Genomic DNA, 20633 nt, shown 5'->3' with positions numbered 1-20633 from the left:
GCTTTAAGGCCTGGGAAGGAGAGTTAAGAGAATGTCTTAGCACTCTAAGCATCCAGATCATTAGGACTTACACTGAACACAGCTGAAACCTCCCTGCTGTCATTTTCCAAGAGACGGAGTCTTCGCCTCAATTCCTCTTGTAGACCGGGGTCAGGAAGGCCACTCTTTGGTTGTACCATGATGAGCTTCAAAGAAATATCTGGAAGAGATTGGCTTGTGGTCAGAGCTATCATTAGGCGTTCTGGTACCTGGAGCAAATTTCATTGCAAAAAAGGGCAGAGCATGTGGCCCAGGTCCAGCCATGGTGGGAGAGTCCTTCCCCCTCTTCCCTGACTTCTGCCAGCTTGTGATCCTGCTCTGTTCTTGTCTGTGACCTGCTTTCCCTCTGAATCCCTGTGGACGAGGGGAGGGGTAGGCTGGTGGAGGAAGGAGAGAGTCAGGCTTGGTGGTCTCTGAAATACAGCAAGGAAAAAAATAACGCCATTCTCCCACAGGAAATACATTTCCCTCTGGATGTCAGTACCTGGGACAAGGAGCTAGTTCTCTTATCTGAGTCATCCATATCATCTAAGACACATCACTTTTCTTTACTCAGGCTGTAATCCCTGAATGTTGAGAACAGTTATACCTTCCCAGAAGGAAGACGAATGTATTTTCCTAGATCCAAGAACTCAGAAATCTCTACTTTCCCTGACCACTTAAAGCACTTACCTACAATAATTTTGAAATGCATCCCCTGGCATTGTTTTTCGATGTCGTTTTATTTTATTTTACATATTTAATTTTGTGTATATTTTATTTTGATGTTATTTATTCCTCAAGCAGATTGATAACTTTGGGGCCATATCTTTTTGGTAGGCACTTTTACTGTGGCTATTATTTGACTGAGGTAGATGGCTCAATGGATAGAGTGCTGGCCCTGGAATCAGAAGGACCTTTGAGGTCACAAGGAGTCAGACACAGCTGAAACGACTTTACTACTATACATGACTGCACTAACCTCCTCAGATAACCACACAGACTATTCCATTAGTCCTGCGTCATTCAGTTTCCGTCCAAAGAGTGCTGGAACATGTAAGTCTATGTCCTTTCTTACACACAGCAGGACGCCACCATTCCCCTCCCCCTTTTGAGAGAGTTTCTACAAATGGGAATCTAGAATGAGGTTGGTCTTAGAGTGTAGAAGCCAGGAATACCTAGAACCTATTTTTATAACTATATAGGGACATGTTTAGTGGAAGCCAGGAATACCTAGAACCTATTTTTGTAACTATATAGGGACATGTTTAGTGGCAGACTGTGACCACCCAACCTCCCGCCAGAAGCCTCCAGAGAGAAGCAGGGTAGTTCAATGGACAGAACTTCGAACTTGAGACCTGAGTTTTAATCCTGCCTCAAATACTAACCAGATGTGACCCTGGGTAAGTTAGTCTCAACTTCCCTATTTGTGAAATGAGAGAATTGTAACTGATGGCCTTTAAGGTCCCTTTCTTATATGATCCTGTGATCCTACAAATTTGTTTTTCTGAAAAATGCTGGAATCAGTATCTCTGAGGTCCTTCTAGCTCTATCCTTCTCTGTTCTAAGGGCCTTTCCTGTGTTCTATGATAATTTCTCCAACCAACAAGCCAGCTTTGTGATATAGGGGGACAAAGAAAGAAATATAAGCCATAGTTACTACTCTCCAGCATCTTATAATTTAATTGGGGAATTTAAGGTACCTGTGTTAAGGGGTGTTGGGTAAAGCAAGGATGTTTCTCTCACTCTTGCATTCCTGTAGTTGAAGACTGCAATGATTTCTAAACTGGAATTAACCCGGAATAATTTGGCAGCAATAAAGTATTGTTATGGGATGGTCTGCTTGGCCCTTGGCCATTTAGGGAAATTTACCCAACAGGGAGGCAAGACATTCTTCACAACCACCATGTAAGGCAGGTAGTTCAAGTGAGACTAAGGCTTAGAGAAATAAAATGCCAAATAAAATGCCGTACAGATGACCTTGAGAAAATGTCAAAGCTGGGGTTCTCTCCATTCCCAATCCAGTGGGTTTTTTTTTCCCTTTTACTACACTATGCTGCCCCCTCCCTATCTTGAGGTCTTATGAATACTTTCCATCTGTGTTGTACATCTTAAGGCACTACTTAAATCCAAGTTATTATTACCATCTTCGGATGTCTTGAGTTCATCATCATCTAGTGAAAGTTTCTTGGTTGATTAAATCCTTCTGGAGACCTTATCATATAAGCCCCAAATCACATATTAGAGCCAGCACGGTTGTGACAGAAGGAATGCTATCTTTGGAAGCTAAGGAGCTGGGTGACCTTTCTTCTTTGGACTTCAATTTGCTCATTTGTAAAAAGTCACTTCTAACTCTGTCTATAATAATAGGAATAAATAATAATAAAACTTATATAGCTCTTTAAATTATGTAAAGCACTTTACAAATATTATCTATTCAATCTTTGCAACAACCCTACAAGGCAGATGCTATTATTATCTCTACTTTATAGATGGGAAAACTGAGGCAGTCAGAGGTTAAATGACTTGTCCGAGATCACACAGCTAGCAAGTGTCCAAGGCTGAATTTGCTTTTTTTTTTTTTTGGCAATTGGGGTTAAGTGACTTGACCAGGGTCAGACAGTTAGTGTCAAGTGTTTGGTCTGAGGCCAGATTTGAACTAAGGTCCTCCTGACTTCTGGGCCGGTGTTCTATCTACTGCACCACCTAGCTGCCTCCCAAGGCTAAATTTGAATGCGAGTTTTTCTGACTACATGTTCAGTGATGAGCTCATTGTACCACTTAGCTGCCTTTATGATACTATGATTCCATTAGTTCTCCATCTCAAACCACAGAGGGCTTGAGTTTGAAAAAGGAAATAATTATCAAGCCCTGCAGGGAGGGGAAGGGTGATGGTGGTAGAGTAGAGCCCAGACTAACTGCTTCACTAACCTTGGGGACCTCTAAGCATGTGCTTTGTGCAAGTCCAAGTTTTACCAAACAAATCCTTTCATTAAAGGGATTTGTTCTGTGAAGTTTGGATTCAGTCAAAGGTTGCACTTGAGGACCTAGAGGGCCACACATGGCCTCGAGGCTACCGGTTCCCTTCTCTTGGACTAATCTGTCTCTGGGTCCACATAGAAGAATCCTTCGGTCTCTAGAGATGCATAAGTAATACAGCCTAGTGGAAAGACCACTGGATTGGGGCTTACAAAATCTGAGTTCTAATCCCACACTGCTACTTACTACTCCTATGTCCCTGAGCAAATTACTTCACATTTAACTGGGTTTTAGTTTCCTTGATCTATAAAAGGAGGAGGTTGAATTAGATGATCTCTCAGGCCTGTTTCAGCTCGAAATCCTATGAGTCTGTGACTATGAAAGACTAGTAACCCTATTAATTGTTATTTAAAAAAAAATTACCTCAAGATCACACACTATTCAGTGAAAACAGTTACATGTTATAATGTTGTTTTGACTCTTTGGTCTCTCGCTGTGTGTGTTCAACAACAATGAGCCCAAATAAATGAACTCCAAAATTCAGTTCCCTTTCTCTGAACTCCTGCAGTACTTACTGGCTTTAGCTTTATTACTCATTATGGCCTGGAACAGTTATTGAAGGTTTCATAGAGATGGCGGTGCTTGGACCAACTTAATTTCATAGCTCACTGAAGAAAAACATGTGGAGAAGACCAGATACTGAACCCTGAAGGGCTTTACCCTTTCAGCTCTGGAATTTCCGCCCTAGGACCCTGAAGGGTGAGACCCTGACATGGCCAGCTGTATCTAGGAAGGCTCCAGCTATACTTCCCCCTACTTCCTGGTCATTGTCTTATCATTTGCCTCACCCCTCCTTCCCACGTGCTTTCCAGGTCTGGAATTATAATCAAATCAATATAATCATTGCTACTAGAAAGGTTGTGTATCAATCTCCTCCTCCATTTATCATCCCTTCCCCTCCCATCATTCCAAACCAGAGTGGCCACAACTCCCTTATAGGTGTTGTTTCCCCCATCAGGATATAAACTCATTGAAAATATAGCCTACCTTCACTTTTATATCTGTATCCTCACCTCTTAGAATATAAGTGCTTGATAAATGCTTTTTAATTCATTCATCCATTCATAAGCTCCTCTGATGAGCCTCAACAGATGTTTGAATTTGTTGAGAAACACTTCTTAATATCTAACCCAACTTCTTCTTTCTGTATTTCCTCCGTAAATAGTAACTGTTTCTCTTTTGGCCAGCAACTCTGAGGGTCTTCCAATTTGATTTTTTTTTAATTAAAGGGGCCATCCCTTGACTCACTTCTTAAAGAGGCCTAGGTATTACCCCACTTAAAGTGAGAACCTGAAAAGACCTTAGCTTAAAAGGTCCAGGTTCTCCCATAGCATCCTGGACTATCTCTAATCATCCTGATGAATATCTGGCCACTGGACCCAGATGGCTCTGGAGAAGAAAGTGAGGCTGGTGACTTTGCACGGCCTTCCCTCACTCAAATCAAAGTCAATTGCAAGTCATGTCATCATCTCCCTAACATCATGGTCCTAAACAAAAGACAAACACAACCCTAGGCATCCCTACTCTCACACGGGAATGAACACATATGGCCACTATTTGCTGTCCCTCCCTTAAGGTACATGAAATTTCACTGCCACTTTGTAAGGCCTTAGCTGTCAAAGAGTTGAGAGGTTGGAAGTGTTCCACAACGCAGCACAAGAAGGGACCTGAGAGCTCAGATTGCCAAAATTAGAAGAAATCTTATAAACCATGGAGTCCAAACCCTTCATTTTACAAATAAGGGAACTGAGACCGAGAGAGGGAAGAAGTCAGTCAAGGTCGCAACATGTTACTACTTGGCAAAACTTCTGAAAAATTTCTTGTTCTAAATACAAAAGGTGTCATTTAGCTTAGTAACTGTTACCCCAGACAGAAACTATTGTCACAACATATGATAAGTTTACAGAGACGCTTGGGTTTATTTTGCCTAATCCATGAAAGGGCATCTTGTTTCTAAATTAAATACAGGAGAATATTTGTGGTTACTCACCAGCCATTTAAAGGACCAAAAAAACACCTCAAGAAATCACTATTCTCATCCTATGCTCACAGTATACCCTTCTTCCATCTGTCCATGGAAAGTGTGCCTTTCTTACTTTCCTTCAGGACCCAATACATGGAGTCCTCCCTCATCTCAGGCATATAGAAAATGAATCAGGGAATATTATTTGTGTATGAAAATAGCTTTTTCCCACCCTGTTGCAAACCGACTTACCCCAGGTACTCTTTAAATAGTGAATCTCCTGGGTATATTTAAATTAAGGTTAGATTTTGATGAGCTTCTTCAGGAACACCCCTGTTATAGGAAGTGAAAGATACCCGCGTTGTGTCTGAGATACAAATAGACCCTGTGCTGGGGGTTTGGAGAGTGACTGGCCATGATCTTAGATAAGGCTTTCTACAGAAATGAAAAGAGCTAAAGAGAAACAGAAAGAATCCCATGTTTCATCCAGGCTTAGATTCAGAGCCCAAGTACTACTACCTTAAATAGAGTAATAATGAAAATTTGGAACTCAAAATCTTACAACAATGAATGTTGAAAACTATCTTTACATGTAATTGAAAAAAATACTATTAAGTACTAAAAAAATAAACAAACCAAACATTTAAAAAACAGAGTAATGATGTGATAAAAGTGATTTTAGAAGAATTTGTAAATCTGAACTAGACATTTTGGCGTCCAGGAAAAACAGCATGAAAGCAAAGCAACTTGAGTTCCTTTATGATGTGAAAATAATAAATGAAATAATTAAGACGTTCAGTTAGTCAGTAAACATTTATTAAGTGATAATATGTGCCAGGCACTGTTCTAAGTGCTAAGCTAGCTTGTTCCATGGGGGTACTGCTAAAGGACTGCATTTGTTAAAAATATGCATTTTCTAAACTTGTAACCAGGACAAAACTCTATCCCACCCTAGTTAAAATTTTGCTACTATGTCATGCTTGGTACCTGTTGGAAAAGTTCCCATCTGGCCAAGAGATGTCCCCACGGTGGCCCTGCAGCCATCAGAGAGCTGAGTATCTGTAAAAAAAAAAAAAAAAGAATTGTGAAAGTGAACAAAGTTTCACAACAAGGTTAAGAATACCAAGCTTCAGCAGCGTATGGAGCATTGAAGGTTTAGGTCTCTCTCTCTCTCTCTAGCAGAGCTGAAGGGAAGACAGTCTAGTCCAGTATCCTGATTTCCCATGCAAACAGAGGCCCAAAGATCAGAAGAAACTGGCCCAAGACCACACAGTAAGTTAGGAGCTGAACCTGACCCAGAACCCAGTCTGAATCCAATGCTTTTATGGCTACCATGCTTTCTCTCCTAAAAGAAACTTCTGTTACAGTATGATAACCCCCAACACACACACACACACACACACACACACACACAACACACACACAACACACACACACACACATACACCCCACCTTTCCTTATATCTCTGCCTACGACACACTAGAGAAATTAGGTCATTATATGGAATATGGATCTGATGCTAGACTTTGTCCATTGTTGATGAACCGACTTTGATAAGTCTGAAGTGATTTCTACCTGAGTTCACAGGGTAGTCAGTGGTCAGACAAGACAGGGTAGTAGACAGAGACACAGCCTTGGAGTCAGGAAGAACTGACCCAAAGTCCTGCTTTAGCTAGGACCCTGGGCAAGTTACTTAACTCTCAGTGTCCAAATACCCTTCTTATTGCAGTGGAGCTAATTTTCATTGGTAGAAGTTCCCAACCTAGAGATTCATTTGGAATAGCAAAAGGTCCAGAACATCAAGGGAATTAATGAAAAGAAATGCGGGGGGAGGCGGCCTAGCCATTCCAGGCATTAAATTGTATTATAAAGCCAAAATCATCACACCTGCTTGGTACTGGCTAAGAAATAGAGTGATGGATCAGGGGAATAGGTTAAGTATACAAGACACGGTAGTCAAGTACTATAGTAATCTATTATTTGATAAACCCAAAGACCCCAGCTTCTGGGATAAAACTCACTCTTTGACAAAAACTGCTGGGAAAACTGGAAAAGAATATGACAGAAACTAGGCATAGACCCAAATCTCACACCATATACCAAAATAAAGTCAAAATGGGTTCATGCTTTAGATATAAAGGCTGATACTGTAAGCAAACTGGGAGAGCAAGGAATAGTTTACCTATCAGATTTATGGAGAACAGAAGAATTCATGACCAAACAGGAGATAGAGAACATTAGGAAAAGCAAAATGGATAACTTTGATTACATTAAATTAAAAAGGTTTTTCAAAGCCAATGCAACCAAGATTAGAAGGAAAGTAGAAAATTGGGAATTTTTACAACCAGTCTCTCTGACATGGGCCTCATTTCTAAAATATATAGAGAATTAAGTCAAATTTATAAGAATACAAGTCATTCCCCAATTGATAAATGGTCAAAGGATATGAACAGGCAGTTCTCAGATGAAGAAATTAAAGCCATCTATAGTCATATGAAAAATGCTCTAAATCACTATTGATTAGAGAAATGTAAATCAAAACAACTCTGAGGTACCACATCACTCCTATCAGATTGGCCAATATGACAAAACAGGAAAATGATAATTGTTGGAGAAGATGTGGGAAAATTGGAACACTAATGCATTGCTGGTGGAGTTATAAAATGATCTGAGCATTTTGGAGAGCAATTTGGAACTATGCCCAAAGGGCTACAAAAATGTGCATATGTTTCGACTCAGCAATAGCACTTCTAAGGCTATATCCCAGAGAGATCATATAAATGGAAAAAGGACCCACATGTATAAAAATATTTATAGCAGCTCTTTTTGTGGTGGCAAAGAATTGGAAATTGAGAGGATGCCCATAATTGGGGAATGGCTGAACAAGTTGTGGTATATGAATGTAATGGAATGCTATTGTGCTGTAAGAAATGATGAACAGGCTGACTTCAGAAAAACCTAGAAAGACTTGTATGGTCTGATTCTGAGTGAAGTGAGCAGAACCAAGAGAACATTGTACACAGTAACAGCCACGTTGTATGATGACTACTATTGATAGACTTAACCCTTCTCAGTAATACAAGGATCTAAGACGTCTCCAAGGGCCTCATGATGGAAAATGCTGTCCACAAAGAAGAAAGAACTATGGAGTTGGAATGCAGATTGAAGCATACTATTTGCTATTTTTACTTCTGTTGTGTTTTGTTTATGTTTAATATGTTTATGTAATATGTTTAATAAGAATTCATATGCATAGCCTATATCAGATTGCATGCCATCTTTGGGAGAGAGGTGGGGTGGGAGGGGGAGAAAAATTTTAAACTCAAAAGCTTATGGAAGTGATTGTTGATAACTCAAAATTAATTAATTTAAAAAAAGCTCCCAACCTAGAGCTCCTTACACTGATGAAATCTTGGGTCCAATATGTGTGTGCATGTACACATGTGTATGTGTGTATATATATATACATACACATGTATGTATATGTATATGTATATAGGTATACAAGTATATTTGTGTATATATGTATGTTTATAGGTATGTATGTTGATATTGTATATATGCATGTATTACATGTGTATTGTATATCTATAAATACATATATATTATCTATTTGATAATCTATCTCTCTCTTTCTTAAAGCCAGTAGTCTTTGAGAGTTGCTAAATTGGATAGCCTTTGTGATCTGCCTCATTGTATGACTTTCTGCATCCTTGAAGCACTGAAGCATGGGGAGGATAGGACTTGAGATGGCCAAAGACTCAGGATGTACTAATTACAGATCCAAGTGTAACATTGCTGGTCTGATTAAATCCTGACATTGTGCTGCTTTCTTCTTATCAGCCTCTCTCCTCAAAATTGGAAATAGAGACTTTGCTTAAAATGTGGCTACCTTGTTTAAACTTTTGCTAGCTCCCCATTGCTGGCCAAACAATGCTGGATCTGGAATCAGGGTAGCTGGGTTTGCACCTCAATTCTGTCATCTCCTCTGACCTGAGGCTTGGCTCCTTAACCTCTCTGCTTAACCTCTCCTCTATCAAATGAATATACTGGACAAGATGAACTCTGTGGTTCCCTTCCTCCACCCCTCACCTCTAAATCCGTAATCCTATAACTCCTGTACTTGACATTCCAGACCTGTCCAATGTGACCACAACCAAACTTTTCATCTTCTCTCATCTCTCACTATTCCCTTATGCATGAGTAGTTCCCTCCAAGAAGGACAGCTATCTATTGCCCTCCTACTCACAAATTATTCCATTTCCCTGGAAGAGCCTGTTCCCATCTCCTCACGGATCTAAACCCTTCTTCCAAGCAGTAAGATGAGGTTTAGTGGAAAGAACATTACACCTACTGTCAGAAACACCTGAGTTCAAATCCAGCCTCAGACACTTACTGGCTATGTAAAGTCAATGATTAACCTATGCCTCCCTCAGTTTCCTTATCTATGAAATGAGGATAATAATAGCACCTATTCCCTAGGGCTGAAACAAAATAAGATAATATTTGCAAAGTGCTTAGAAAGCCTTAAGGTACTATTTAAATGTGATGATGATGATGATGATGATGATGATGATGATGATGATGATAACTCCTTAAGGACAGGGTTTTGTTTTGTCTTTATACTTCAAGTGCTTAGCATAGTTCCATACCTACATCTGGCACTTAATAATTTTTGCTTAATGGACTGAATTGATTTGGCATCCTCAGGTCAAATTTCCTTTTCCCCATTAAGCCTCCTTGACCATGCCAGCACCGCCTGATTGGTCTCAGCTAAACATTTCTCTAGCCTTTAATCCCCACCACTACTTATTTAAGCATTTAGCATCTTACTTGTCTCACAGCTGCTTTCTATCTCTGTTAAGACTGGATCGCAAACTAAGCTTCCAGATGAGGAGGCAGGTCTCAGGGTACTCAGTGCCCCCAACCAGGCCCTACCTCATCATACTCATGACCTCCTTTCATCCCCGTGACAACTTTATAGCCAGTAGGATAATAGGATTGCACACCCCTCTCTGTCCATTGAGGAAAACGAAGGTCAGAGGGGTTTAAAAAGTGACTTGTCCAAGGTCATCATCTAAGTGGCAGAGATCACTTGAACCCAGCTCCCCTCTCCAGAGAATTTAGAATCCAAAATTTTTAAATGTTTATTTTTTTTACATATAACTGAGATACATTTAAAGAAATAAATAAAATATATTTTAAAAAATGCATAGGCTCAAATCCTAAGCTCTGCCACTCATTGGCTATGTGATTTTAGACTATTTCACTCAGTTTCTCACATCTGTGTTATACATATGCCTTTTAACTAATATTTTAATATTTAACTTAGTATGAGACTTTAAAATGAACTCCTCCAAAAGGCTTCTGTCCATGTTTAATAGGAATGTATACGTAGAGCCTATGTCAGATGGAATGTCATCTTGGGGAGGGAGGTTGGGAGGGAGGGGGAGAAAATTTAAAACTCAAAAGCTTATGGAAGTGATTGTTGAAAACTAAAAATAAATAACTTTTTAAAAAAAATAAAAGAAAAGGCTTCTGTGCTTCAGAAGAACTTGACAGAAATAATGCTGGATTTAGAGTGAGCTGTGTGACCATGATCAAATTACCAAACCTCTCTGATTCCCACTTTGTTCTGCTTTAAAGCAGAGAAAATAAGCCTTCCTCTGCCTCTCTCATGGCGGGGGCGGGAGTTGTATGGTTTGAAAGAGAAGACATATGTGGAAGTACTTTATAAACATACTACATGGGACATAAGTAGGGCTTTAATGAAATTAATAGGCCTGGACTTAAATCTGGTCTCTACCACCACTCACTAGCTATACGACCTTTAGCAAGTCACTTCCACTCTTTGGCCTCAGTTTTTCCATTTGTAAAATATTGTAGACAGCACTAATGCATCATAAAAAATGATGAGTAAGGAATTCATGGAAACTTGGAAAAGCTTGTATGAAATAATGCATAAGGAAGTAAGAAGAATGAGGAATTATAATAAATAAAAGATAGCGATGATGGCAGCTAAATTCAGATAAATTCTGATGAACAATCTCAATTTCAAGGAGATGATGAAACACACCTCCCTCCTTCAGTAGAAATATGAGGGGCTATGGATAAGGGGTGTAGCATATACAATCAAGGCAAGGTTGACGTTTTCATTGGGTTGGCCACACTGTTTTTCTTTGTTATAAGGGAAGGGTGAGATCATACCTGGTCATGTTTTATACATAGTCAAGACAAAGTGGGATGTGTGAACTGTTTTCTTCATTACAAGTAAGGATTCAAGGGAGAGGTGGGAGTGGGGAGTATATACTAGGGAATGACTGACAAAAGTAAGAGACACAAACATTTTTGTCTTGTTTTGGATACACCTGGTGAAGAAACCCTGTGAAACAATTCATAATCTTAGAGAATTGGGGGATGGGGGTGGAGGGGCACAGAGAAATTAAGTGTCTTGCTTAGACTCATACAGCTAGTATGTATCAGGTGGGCCTTGAACCTAAATGTTCATGACTTTGAGACCATCTCCTTATGGATAATGACATGTTACCTGACACTAAAACTTAAAAATAAATAAAATAAAGGGAGAGGGGGAGAGAGAAGGTAGACTAGACTATAAAATCTTTCTCAGCTCTAAATCTTGTGATTCTTTATTTTGCTTGGTTACAGTATATTTCTGTAAAACTTTCGGAAAGAGAGAACAAATCTTAGTTTCACACAGGATGGTTCCCGTGGGCCAACATTCTCTCCTTCCGTTTGACTGCCAATGATTGGAAAGCTCCCATTTGAACAGGGGGTCTGGCTGGTACCTCAGAGGGATTTAATAGGACAAATGCCAACACAAGAATGTGTGTAAACACAGGCAAGTGCTATCCCCTCTCACCTGGGGGTGGAGAGAGAGGAAAAAAAAAATAAAACAAAATCAATGCAATAATTCTGGGGCTATCAATTTGGGCCAGCTTTGGTTTGGCAGATTTTCAGCCCTGGCAAGAGGATGAGCTGAGCTTACAAGGTACTAAGACTAGGCTGCAAACCACGTCATTTCCTAGCTAAGCTGCCACCTCTCTCTCTTGGTCGCTTCCCCTGGTGAGTCATAACCACATGGGGAGGCAGCTGCAGCAAACTCTTTTTATCTTGTCCCTGCTTGTTTGCACGGGTGTAGAGAGGGCCTTCCTCAGATGCAGCAGGTCAAGTTTGAAGCTTGGATTTCATAGGACCTGAGACTGGAGAGCTGGAAGAGATGACCTAGTCCAAGAATTCTTAACATTTTATATGTCACAGACCCCTGTGGCAGTCTGGTGAAGCCTGAAAGACCCCTTCCCAGAATCGTGCTTTTAAAGACATAATAAAAGAAAATGCATAGATTTATAAAGCAAAAACCAATTATATTGAAATATGGCTATCAATATATTTATTGTTTTTAAAAAGGGTCATGGACCCAATATTAGGAATACCTAAATCCCAGCCCCACCTCCATTTTAGAGTGTTAGGAACTGAGGCCCAGAGAGTAGACTGAATGTGTTTATGGTGACCCGGATAAATCTAGCCTAGGGAGCTAAGAGCTCTGCTGACAATGAGCAGTTTACAGTCTTCCACTTTTGTAAGGACACCTGCTCCCAAAGACTGGAAGGGCTCTTCTGGGCTACTCAGAGAAGAGAAACTTTGTAGAAATAGACTTTCTCCATTCCCCTGAATGAACCCAGAAGCCCAACTGCCTTAATTAAGAAACAAAGGTCAAGTGGGTGGAGAGGTAGCATAGTATAACTAAAAACCCCTCCCAGGGGCAGCTAGGTGGCACAGTGGATAGCCCTGGAGTCAGGAGGACCTGAGTTCAAATCCAGCCTCAGACACTTGATGCTTACTAGCTATGTGATCCTGGGCAAGTCACTTAACCCCATTGCCTAGCAGAAGAAACAAAAAATAAAAATAAAAAGGACCTCCCAGCTCTGTTATGAACTCTTCGTGTGACCTACAGCAAGTCCCCTCCTCCCTTTGGGCCTCAGTTACTCCTCTGTAAAAGGAGGAGAGTGATTTACCAAGTGATCTCCAAGGTGTCTTCCAGCTCTGAATCCTATGATTCTGAGAAACTATAGCAAAACACCAATGTATTAAATCTGTGAGTCCGACACTGAAGGAACACACCACACCAGTCAACTTCAGGCTGTATTAGCCTCCTAGTCCCATCCAAAAATCATCAGTGCTACATGAAGTTAGCCCACATGATCCCTCACATCTCCAGCACATCTCTACTATCCCATTCCAACTCAATGCAAATCACTGCCAAGCCCGTTCCAATATGCCTTTTGGAATCTCTGTTCTAGTAGCAATAAAGTCCTCAATGTCTTAAAGCTTTTGGAATAATGGAAACCCTGCTCTCCCCCTAAGGATAGATGTTATATCCCTGGCAGCCTTCTGGCATTTGTAGAGTTAGTGGTACAACAGAAAGAGCCCAGTATGTGGAATCAGAAGACCTAGGTTTAAATCAGCTTCTAGACTTCTGTGACCTGAGTCAAAATTCCAGTCACCTCATGCTAGTTACAGCTCTGCTATGATGTAATATCTGCCACTTGTGTATCTTTGGCCAAGTGCTCTATATCTGTTATCCCAAGTTACTTGATCTCTCTTGGCCATGGTTATCTGCTCTGTAAAATGAGGTGGTTAGGCTTGTTGACCTTTAAAATCTTTTCCAGGTCTAAACGATCATTCCCCTTTCACTATCACTGAGCAAATATTCACGTGGATTATTTGTGCCTGATCTGCAGTAAAGCTTTTCTGAGCTCACATTGATTTGATCAGCCATAGTTGAAATACTGTACCTTGACTCCAATGCAGTGATGTCATTTTCTTTTCTTTTCTTTTTTTTGGAGGCAGTGGGGGTTAAGTGACTTGCCCAGGGTCACACAGCTAGCTCGTAAGCTTCTGAGGCTGGATTTGAACTCAGATCCTCCTGACTCCTGGGCCGGTGCTCTATCTACTGTGCCACCTAGCTGTCCCAGTGATGTCATTTTCAACATCTTCGATAATGAAGGACAACCAACCAGCCATCATTCATCAACCAACGTTTCATCTTTCTAGGTCCGTGAAAATGTGTTGTATCAGCCACTACCCATTATCAATCATCCCCATCCTCGTTGCTGTCACTCTTCCAACCTTTTTCAATGACTTTAGCACCTGATTTTTGGTCTTCCTGTCCACTCTACCGTCATTCTCTGGAACTTCCATGTTGACAACTCTACTGAAAACCTAACCACATAAACCCTCAACCTCCATGCTATCTGCAGCCTTTGACTCCACTGAGTACTACCCTCCTACTAGATGGCCCTGCCTTCCTCAGTGTCACATATGCCACACTCTCTTAACAGATAGCTTCTTCTTTTACCCGTTAGTCTCAATTCAGGGATAGACTTTGTCAATTTAACGAAATCAAAAGGGATCTCATATGCCATCTATTCTAACCCTTGCCCGACTCATTAATATAGTCTAAACTGATCAAGTAAATGGCTGTCCATGCCCTCAAACACTCCCAGTGATATGGACCTCACTATTCCATTCTCATTTTGACAGTACCAACTAGATCTTTTGTTTTCATGTTGAACTATAATCTACCTTTGGTCCTCATTCTGCACTCCAGAACAAAACAGAACAAGTCTTACCTAGCTTCTACCTAGCAGCAGTTCAAATATCATTAGCTGCCCTCACTAAATAGTTTAAAAAGCCTGGTCATCTCAGCAGCTGCCTTTGGACATTCCCCAGCTTGGAATGTAACTTATAATAATAACTGGACCAAGTGTGGTCCCAATGTGGCCTAACCAGGGCACCTCCCTCACTCTGGACATTATTTCTTCTAATATCTTACTATCACCTCCCTCACTCTGGACACTTTTATTTCTATTAATGCAGTATTAGAGCTTTTTTGGCTGCCACATGGTATTGCTGACTCATTGACCTTAAAGACTACCTGTATCTTTGGGTTGGGTTTATAATGACCCCAACTCTATATTCTGTATTTCTGCAAGTAATTGTCTGATCCAAACTCAGGACTGCATATTTATCTCTATAAAATTTCTATTATGGCCAGCCTACTGTTCCCAGCCTATTGAGATTCATTGGTTTATGACCTTCTCCACTCCACTCCCAGCATTCATTGAGAGCAGCAAAGGGGCACAGTAGATAGGGCACTGGGCTTGGAATAAAGAAGACTTGAGTTCAAATCCAGCCTCAGACATTTCCTAGCTATGTAACCCTGAGCAAATCATTTAGCTTCTCTCAGCCTCAGTTTCCTCATCTATAAAATGGGGATAGTAGCAACCTTGTAGGGTTGTTGGGAGGCTCAAATGAGATAATTTTTGTAATGTGCCTGGCACACAGTAGGTGCTTAATAAATGCCTATCCCCTTCCCCCACATGCCCTTATTTTTTTACTCCTGTAAGCAACGTGAAGACAGGGGCTTAATAAAGATTGTTGATTTGAATTGAATTCAACCGGGGTTAGGAGAGATCCCTAGGACAGGCTACATCCTTCCAGTCTGTCAGTGTTCCCTTCTCTACTACCTTTTAGGTCTCCACATAGAACCAATTTTTAATCTACCTAATTATACTGTCATCAAGTACCATTCCTCATCTTGTCCCCAAGGATGCAATGCTAGATTTTGTTCAAACATCTTCCCAAAATACAGGTAAATTATCTTATTATATACGTGACATTTTCCCCGATCTGCCTAACCTTTTTTGTGTGTATGACGGTGGGGGGACAAGTTGGAAGCTGGTATTTTTTTCAACATGGGGAATGCCTGATAAGGAAACTCCCTCACCCATGCAACTCCTCTGTATCTTATTAACCTTAAAGAGTTACCTAGGCCACTTGCTTATGGTCACATAGCCTGTTATGTATTGAACCTGGGACTTCCTGAATCCAAAACCAGCCAACCGTCTACACACTTCACCACATTGCCTCTGCCAAGTCTGATGACCATCTCAAAAAAAATGAGATTAGTCTCAAATGGTCTATTCTTGATGGGCTCCGCTTAGTTCTTAATGGGCATGGATTCCCTAACTACATACAAACCATCCCATTAATAATATGTCCTACAGTTTGGTCAGGAATTGACATCAAGCCCATAGTCAATCTTTTGAAAGCTTTACCTTCTTCCTTTAAAGAAAAAAAAGGTGGGGTGGAGGGGTTATTTGCCCATCTCTAGTCCCAGGATTTAGATCTGGGAAACCCACGAATTTTACAGATGAAGAAATTATTACCCAGAAAATTGAATGACTTGCTTAAGATCACACAGGTAGATTCAATTTCAGATACTCTGACTCCCAATCTAATTCTCTCTCCCCTGTACCATGTTGCCAGCACCATTCTACCTCCTTAACTTTCAAACATTTCCATCTTGGATCAGCCACCCAAAAAAAAATCACAGAATTTTCCAGTTGGGAGGTATTTTCAAAGCCATCCCCAATTTCCAGAATACCTGACCAGTGGCCATCCAATCTCTGCTTGAAGACCTTCAGTGAAAGAGAGCCCAAGGTAACCCATTTCACTTTGGGACTGTTCCAATTATTGGGAAGCTCTTTTTGGCATCAAGCTTAAATCCACCGCTTTGCAACATCCCCCAATATGTGTCTCCTGGTTCTTTCCTCTGGAGCCAAACAGAATGAGTCTAATCCTTCTTCTTAGGGTGGGACTTCAAATACTGAAACAGAACTATCATGTACCCCCTGAGTTTTCAAGCTAAATACTCTTAGTTTCTTCAGCTGATCTTCATACAACATGGACTCTAGATTATCACTGTCCTTTCGGCACCATGGAGTATGATACGATCAAGCTGGGTGCTTTGAATTGACTGAAAAAAGCTTGAGATTCTCTCAGCATCAATTATCTTATCAAATTCACTTTGTCTTGTGTTTTACATTCCTCCTGCTGTTTTTGTTCACAGCATCAAAGAATTTCAGAGTTCACAGACTCCCAGAGCAGGAAGGGGAGCAGATTTTAGAGAAACTTCCTAACCACTGAAGCCGTCCCAAAGCAGGAAGGGTTAGCCTTTATAAGTAGTAAGTTCCTCGTCACTACTGGAAGTTTACAAGTGGATGCCAGGATGCTATTTCTCTGCTTGTTCAGTGAATGAATGAAAAATGAACTTCAGTATTCATTAGGAACTCAGTGCCAAGCACTGAGGATACAAATAGAAAAGGCCAGATAGTCTCTGCTCCTAAAGAGTTCATACTCTTGAGCAAGAGAGGAAGTATTAAGAGTGTTCAGCCAAAGAGCTGCTGGAAAGGCCCAGAAATACTAAGGGTTCAGAAGCAGGGAGGCTGGCAAGGGCCACAAGCCCTTGGGGTTCCATAGAAAAGATTCCTGCCAGGTAGGACTAGAGAGTTTCTGAGAGCCTTTCCTAATGTGAGATTCTAGTATTCCCACAATTGAATACATGAAGAATTTGTGATTTTATCATCTGAGGGAAATCCCAGTGTGGGAACTCTCATCAACGAATCCTCCTATGATTCAGTAGGTAAGTGAAGGGGTGGGGGTGTGGGGGAGATGGGAAGTGATATGGTTGGAGTCAACCAGTATCAGAGAATTTGAACCCAAGTTTTCTGGATTCCAACCTCAGCTCCCAATCCTTCTTTGCTGCCTCTTCTAACACTTCATAGCAGTGTGACAATTAATACATTGCCCTTACTCCCCCCCAGGGATCTATACCTGACAGTACCTTGCAGGGCAATGACAGAGCCTTTCAGGGGCCCTCTAATCAAACCATGCTGAGAGCTGCTACCTAGCTTGTGTGAAGGGCTATTTCTGCAAGGGACATTCTAAGTCCTGAATTATGTGGTTACTATTCAGTTACATCTAAAAAGATGCTCACCCCATTTATCAGAGCTACTGAAAATCCAGGTAATAACATTATCCTGACTACAATAGTGTTTTCTTTAAATGCTTTTCAGTCTTGTCTGACTCTTCATGACTGTTTTAGGGATTTTCTTGGCAAAGATACTGGAGTAGTTTGCCATTTTCTTCTCTAGCTCATTTTATAGACGAAGAAACTGAGGTAAACAAGGTTAAGTGAGTTGCCCAGGGTCACATAGCTAGTAAGTGTCTCAGGCCAGATTTGAACTCATAAAGATGAATCTTCCTGATTCCAGGCCCAGCACTCTATCAACTGACCCACCTAGCTGTCCAACAAAATAGTAGCTTAGGTTTATTTATGGCTTTAGTTTGATAACACGTATTACATATTACTTTACAGTTGGCGAAATGCTTTGTGCATGTAACGTAATTTGATCCTCAGAACAACCTGTAAAGTCGGTATCTTTTTTTATCTATTTTACAAATGAGGAAACTGAGGCTAGGAAAAGCTGAAACTTGCTTGGGGTCACGCAGCTAATAATTGTTTTAATCAGGATTTGAACTCAGGTCTTCCTGACCCCAAGTCCATCCACTGAACCATGAGATCTCCAAAAACAACCCTCTGAAGTGTGTAGTACACATAGTCAGAAGACCTGCTTTACCACTTAGTAGATCTGTCGACAGAGGTAAGTCACTTTATCTTCCTAGTTTCAGGTTCCTCATCTATCAGGTGAGAATAACACAATTGATCACCCTAATGGTAACTGAAGTGTATATAGTGTTCAATTTTGCAAAGCACTTTCTATACACCATGTCATTTGAGCTTCACAACAACCTTGGGAGGTAGATCCCGGTGAGGTAGGTGAAGCTGAAGTAGGTTAATTAACTTGTATATGATCATGCACCTAATCAGTGTCAGAGGCAGGGTTTGAACTCAGATCTTTGGGACTTCAAGTCCAGGCCTCTGTCTATTCCATCGAGCTACCTCTTCCTCTACTTGTCTCCCTCTCTCTGACACAGGATTGTCGGAAGGAAAGCACTTTGGTAAATGTAGAATGCTTTGGAAATAGGAGCTAATATTACCAGACCATTTTGACAGATGGTCAAAAACTGAGGTTGGGAAGTTAAGTGACTTCTCCAAGGTCACAGAGCTAGTAAATGATAGATTAGGACTCAAATCCAGGTGCCTTGTCTTCTCCAGGTTAAAAATTGCCAGTTCCTTCAATCAAGCCAGAAGATTTGGAGTGGAAGTAGGGCAGAAGGGGGTCATCATAGCTGTCTTCAAGTATGAGAAAGGGTATGAGCCATAACTCCTGGTTAGTTCCTGAAGACAAAACTAGGGGGTCAATGAGTAGAGATTTCAATATACTTACTTCGGTATAATGAAAGGAAGTACTTCCTAGCTATTAGAGCTATCCAACCATTGACTGAAATGAGCTATTTGGTGAGGTATTAAGCTCCCTATAAGATCATAGATGATGATCAACCTAGGTCTGGAAGGGACCTCAGAAGCCAGCTAACCCAACCCCCTCAATAGAGGCCAGAGGGTTAAGTGACTTGACTCTGAAAAGGTTTTACACACACACACACACACACACACACACACACACACACACACACACACACACAGAGTAAAAATCAAAGGTAGGATTTGAACTCAGGTTCTCTGACTCCAAAGCTAGTGCCTTTTCCATTATACCATGTTGTATTAATAACAGCTCACATTTTTATTTCACTTTAAGATTTACAAAGCACTTTAAATACATTATTTTGTTTGATCCACTAAACATATCTGTGAGGTAGGCATCTATTATCTTCAGTTTACAGATAAACAAACTGAGGCATCAAGAGGTAAGTTGCTTGTCCAAGGTCATTCAGTAATAAGTATCCAAAGCAAATCAGAGGCTAAACTAGATAGCTAAGATCTTCTACTTGCTGGTTTCCACAACTCTATGAGCTGGGGGATTCTCTGGAGCCCCCAAAGTTGCTTCTCACTGGGTCTATTCCTATTAAGCTCTACTTGCTCAGGCTGTCTTGGGGATAGGTGGCAAACTTCTCCAGTTTTTTCTCACTTTTTGGCTATTTGACTAGAACCCTTTTTAAAAAGCCAAGCCCTCATGGTGCAGTGAAAAGAATGTGACTGGATTCTGCAGACTTAGGTTGAGTCCTGGCTTTGCCTTCCTAGTTGTGTGATTTGGAATAGACTGCCTTATTTGCTGCCTCAGTTTCCTAAACCGTAAAGTAAAGGAGTTGAACTAAATCAAGGTTCTTAACCTTTTTTTTTTTTTAATAATGGTCCCCTTTGGAGATCTGGTAAAATCCATGGACCTCTTCTCAGAATAATGTTTTTAAATGCACAAAATAAAATTCAAAGGATTACAAAGGAAACAAATTATATTGAAATACACTTATCAAAATATCAAAAAACCACAAGTTCAGGTTAATAACCCCTGGACTAGATAATCCCTAAGAATATCTTTTCTAGCATTCCAGTACATTTTAGCATATTATAAGAATTATATTCTAAGCTTTCTTCCAGTTCTAAATATCTCTTCCTCTTCTATATTCTAAGGACCCTGATGCTTTAAGATTCTGTGATCCTAACATTTTTTTTTATTCTGTTAACAATAAATGCCACCCTTCTCCTTCTACTCTCCTTCCCTTGACTATATTCACGTTTTTAGAAAGAAAAAAAAAGGCATGACTAGGAGAAGGTATCTGTCTCCTTTTGAGGAAGAAGATAGGGGAAAAACAAACAAGAGAAAAGCAAAA

General features: G+C 40.5%; 1 protein-coding gene across 1 annotated transcript in view; it reads right to left on the bottom strand.

The window, feature by feature from the left end:
- Nucleotides 1–20633, bottom strand: part of SH3TC1 (SH3 domain and tetratricopeptide repeats 1) — a 110206-nt gene that overhangs the window by 44723 nt on the left and 44850 nt on the right. The window contains 2 exon segments of the mRNA XM_078148317.1: nt 72–199; nt 6008–6079. Coding sequence (XP_078004443.1) covers nt 72–199; nt 6008–6079 — 200 coding nt within the window.

This window comes from Phascolarctos cinereus, unplaced genomic scaffold (assembly GCF_003287225.1).
Source record: "Phascolarctos cinereus isolate Bilbo 61053 unplaced genomic scaffold, phaCin_HiC Scaffold_9;HRSCAF=440, whole genome shotgun sequence".
NCBI lineage: Eukaryota > Metazoa > Chordata > Mammalia > Diprotodontia > Phascolarctidae > Phascolarctos > Phascolarctos cinereus.
Note: the sequence above shows the minus strand (reverse complement) of the source record. Positions and strands in the feature narration are given on the sequence as shown.